Genomic DNA, 4,652 nt, shown 5'->3' on the forward strand with positions numbered 1-4,652 from the left:
TCCTAATACACTACATTACAAGAACCTCCACTGTGAGAGTGCTTGCGATTGGCTAAGAAAAGTATTTGTAAAATTCCGGTTTATATTTGATCCACCCTCGTACTTGAATTTTTTAGATTGATGCTGAAACGGGAGAAACCAGAACATATAGAGAATTAGCCGATGAAAGCGTTCGCTGTGCAATATGGCTTCAAAAAGAAGGAATAGGCCCAGGTGACATCATCGCTCTGTGCACCCACAATAGCCTTGCAGCATGGGTTCCTTATTTTGCAACTTTTTACATCGGAGCGAATCTTACTCCGTGGTTTCACGATTGGTCACCTGGTAACGTACTTCTTATAAAAATTAAACTATAATAATTTATTTACTGAAAAGACGGACCAACGACATGATAATGGGCCAATGAGTTCACTTGAAGGGGGAGAATTCCATGAGTGGGGAGAGCCGCCATCTTACGATGTTCCACTTGATTATGCGTACGAGAATTTTGAGCCGACAAACTGTGCAAGAATATTTAAACATGTGGGCGCTGCCATGTTTGTCGTGGGACATCAAAAGATGGCGGACCTCCCCCCTCATTGCATCACCTCCGCAATGGCATGCCTAGTCCCGTGTTTCCTATGTCCACGGTCAGATGTTACTGTTTTGAAATTTTGACAGCTGATGTCAAGCATGCCATGGTCTTGGAAAAGTTTAAGGTATGTGGGTTCCACTTTGCGATACTCGGTTTTGAGGTATGAGCATGATTGAAATTACCAGGAGTGGGATTCCGATGCCCACTGATCTATTTTATTGAATCTCTCTTTCTAACACATAGACAAAAAATAAATTATTACTTAAATTTTATAGTTCTATAGCCCATAAATAATTGTAGATTTAGTTCTCTTATTTATATTTATAATATGAATAATTTTTTTTTTTAAATGAAGGAAATTAAAATTATTATTATAAATAATATTAAAATGGTATTATAACATTCAACTTTAATAATAAAGTAATGCTTTGAAAAATATTTCAAAACTTTCTAGATTAACATCTAGTAATAGAAAATTTGATCAAATAGTTTTTATTTTGATCAAATTCAATTTGTACGTTTTCCTAATATTTTTTTTAATTCAGCCAAATGTGAGTGTATTCTTATTAAGTTAGGAATTATTTAAAAAAAAGTTATATTCTGAGCAAACTTCTTGTGTATTTTTAAATTGAAACATGGCCTTACATTACCTACAAATGCACAGGAATAATTACTGTGCTTGCCTGAAATATCCGCGTTCTGCCACCACTGACTGGGGCTCGTGTGATAATCTATCTCTCTCGCACATCAACGCGATTGGTCTTTTCAATTTTGCTCCATGAGTAGCTCTTTACTTGCGCATACATGTAAACTATCTAATATTCATTTAGAGGGAGCGGTAAGCAGCCAATCAGATTGCTGCGCGAGAGAGACAGCTTATCCCGCTGTCTCTTTTGTTTTGCCAATAACTCTGCTATTGCCTGGTTCTCTCCAGTTACATATACGCTAAGATTTATAATATTAAGTATTTCAAGTTGTGACGTCAGCTAGCAAGATGTCTGGATAATGAGGGTCAAGCAATAATTCAAATCCCAGAGTATAAAACTTAACTTAGTTAATAACTTGGAAAAACATTATTTTTCACAGTTACAAAAAATATCAATTATATTATTCAGTTTAATAGTTTTTTAAAAATAAAAATAATGTCTGAATATACTTATCGTGAAAAATAATTATTTTCCAAGTTATTATGAAAATAAAGATTAGTCCCACGTATTTAATATTATTGTTTTGCCCTTATCATGTAGACATCTTGGATATCCCCACCTAATCTGAAATACATCATCGCTCAATTTTACAAAGTGCGAACAACGCACCTGCTAAACCCCAATGACCATGACGTACAATGAGCAAAGCTGTCAAAGTAATAAGCAATGCATTTAGGCATAGCTATTTCAAATCATAAAAAGTTTTTAAGAAGTTATGAACGCGTAGATTATGCGTCGAATGACGTTTTTCATTTCGTAGCCTGGCCTTTTTAACGCTGCAAAACAAATATTGCGATACTTCATGAGTTTCTAATAGAAAATTTAACGTAGAATCCGAATTTCAACAGTCTAAAAGTTGACCTTGCTGTTTTTTTCAGTTTTTAAAAAAGAAACCGAATGGGGACCCAATGGGGTCTTCACGGGTACTTTGTAGAGACTCCATTCGGTTCCTTCGGTCCGCCAGGGTACCTCAAGAAGCGACACATCGTATCCCAAGCAGTCGGTACTTCGTACCACAAGTAATTGGGAATCTGTACCCCACATTACGGTGCAGCATTCACACCGCAAGGGTAATTTTTCTTGCAGGTATATGGTACCCTGATATTGGTGCTTCATTAATATTTTTTTTTTGTGTTGGCCCAGTATGGGCCAATAGCTAATTTCTCATGGGACAAAATAGCCTTGAGAATATACACACGCTCAGTAAATCTTAGTACCAAAGGAAATATTTTTTCTCAGTATAGTTCATTTTATTCAACTGCATTTTAGAATTTTCCCGAATACCTTTAGGTCCCCAATCTCAGGTATAAAGCATTTGGACCTCAAAATTCAAGCTCAAAGTATTATCCCACTATTTTCTGTGCCTTTTTACACTAATTGATTATTCAAGAAATTATTATTACGCAACGGTCAATATTTTTGACGTTGAAATCGTGTTGGTTTCAGATACGACAAGATACATTGTAAATTTAACAAAACCAAAGGTTATTTTCGCCAACGAGGATGCTGGTAAAATGCTCAGAGAAATACTTAGAGAGGAGAATGTTGAATCGAAAATCATAGTTTTTGGTAATGTTCCTGGATTGGAATCTTTCGACGATATTATTAAAAAACAGAGTGCAGACCAAGTGGACAATTTTCAGTGTCACCCAGTAAATCCAGAAGATGATGCCTTAATGTTATTTTCGTCAGGAAGCACTTGTTTTCCCAAAGGTGTTCAACACTCGTATCGAGGATTACATTACAATACGTATCGATTTAGTAACTTATTTAAAAAACCAGACAATATGGTTGTGATGTATACTTCACCACTGTGCTGGATAGGCGGATCTTTATTTACAGTATGGAGTATATTTTCTATACATCAAGTCATTATCGTGAACAATTTAACAACGGAAAACCTTTGCAGAAATGTCGAAAAGTTCAAGGTTTCTCTAATTTCTTATTTCTTACGCGCAAATTGATCAAAATTTTCTATATTTCTTTTCTTTCTTAAAAAAATATTGTATTTTTTTCCATAACAGCTCAAAATGTACAATTTGACACATAGATGTTTCTTTTTTTTAAACGTGAAGCATACAGTTACTTAATGGCTTTATTAATTCACTTATTTCTTTAAAAAAAACCCAGTTTTTCTTATCAGAATGTTTAATGTTATGTAGGTGCAGTTTGTATTTTCAGTGACAGAATTGACAAAAAAGCTCTTCAATTCATACAAATTAATGACAAAATTTGATTTATCTTCTATAAAGTACCTTATAGTTGGCGGCACAAAACTGCGATCAGAAGTCACAAAAAGAATTAAAAGTGTATTGAAGAATGCTGGCAGTGATGGTGAAATATTTCAATCATACGGTAATTTTACAGAATGAAACCTTTTTTTTTAAACACTCCCTACACGGGAAGAACTGCCATGCTTCTAAATGATGTGAAAAGTGCTTCAACCTACCAGGCTGTGCGAGGGAAATATTTCTTTGATCCACTTTGGATTAAAATTTGAGACAATCTTCGTCAGTCGCCTATTTTGCACATATTGTATTTCTCGTCTTCCGTCTGTATAGTCTTACACCTATTTATAAGTTCTAAAATTTTGAATCAAAAGTGGATCAAAGCATTGCAAATTGCTCCTACGTAAATATCCATGATTGTTTTTCCTTTGTAGTTAAGATTTAACCCACTTTTGGGCCAAAATTTGACACCTTGGGATTGAGGGTGCTATTGTATTATTTTAAAATCCGGATAATGTATTCTATAGGACTCACAGAATCAGGTGGAGTTATTGCTATACAACGAAGAGGTCACAATAAATATGAGTCTTGCGGAATCTTATCCTTTGATATACAATTGAAAATAATAAATATCAATACTAAAGATATACTAGGAGCCAATCAGGTGGGTGAGATTGTTATCAAACAGACGCATATGATGAAGTTTTATTTCAAAAATCCAAAGGCCACCAAAGAAGTAATTGATGATGAAGGTAAGACAGAACTTTCAATTCCAGTTTTTTATTATTTACATGCATAATCAAAAGGTGTGTTTGTATTTCGCGTTTATTATGTACAAAATTTGGATTTAAATGATACATTTTTATTTACAAAGGTTGGCTTCACACGGGAGATTTGGGCTATTATGACTTGGAGGGCAACATCTACATTCTGGACCGATTAAAGGAGGTGATAAAATACAGAAGGCATCAAATTTTTCCAATAGAAATAGAAAGTCTCCTTATCAAACATCCCCAAGTATTGGATGCTGTTGTTGTTCCCGTACCTCACTCAGTGGACGATGAACATCCAATGGCTTTCGTTGTAAAGGCTAAAAATTCAGATGTAATTAGAAAGAAATTATTTCAATTTTGAGTTTGTTCA

General features: G+C 34.5%; 1 protein-coding gene across 1 annotated transcript in view; it reads left to right on the top strand.

The window, feature by feature from the left end:
- Positions 1-4,652, top strand: part of LOC117176813 (4-coumarate--CoA ligase 1-like) — an 18,197-nt gene that overhangs the window by 13,165 nt on the left and 380 nt on the right. Inside the window, exons 2-6 of the mRNA XM_033367130.1 lie at positions 117-324; positions 2,728-3,209; positions 3,444-3,636; positions 4,037-4,261; positions 4,384-4,613. Of these exons, the coding sequence (XP_033223021.1) occupies positions 117-324; positions 2,728-3,209; positions 3,444-3,636; positions 4,037-4,261; positions 4,384-4,613 (1,338 nt within the window). The remainder of the gene's footprint in view (positions 1-116; positions 325-2,727; positions 3,210-3,443; positions 3,637-4,036; positions 4,262-4,383; positions 4,614-4,652) is intronic.

This window comes from Belonocnema kinseyi, chromosome 7 (genome assembly GCF_010883055.1).
Source record: "Belonocnema kinseyi isolate 2016_QV_RU_SX_M_011 chromosome 7, B_treatae_v1, whole genome shotgun sequence".
Taxonomy (NCBI): domain Eukaryota; kingdom Metazoa; phylum Arthropoda; class Insecta; order Hymenoptera; family Cynipidae; genus Belonocnema; species Belonocnema kinseyi.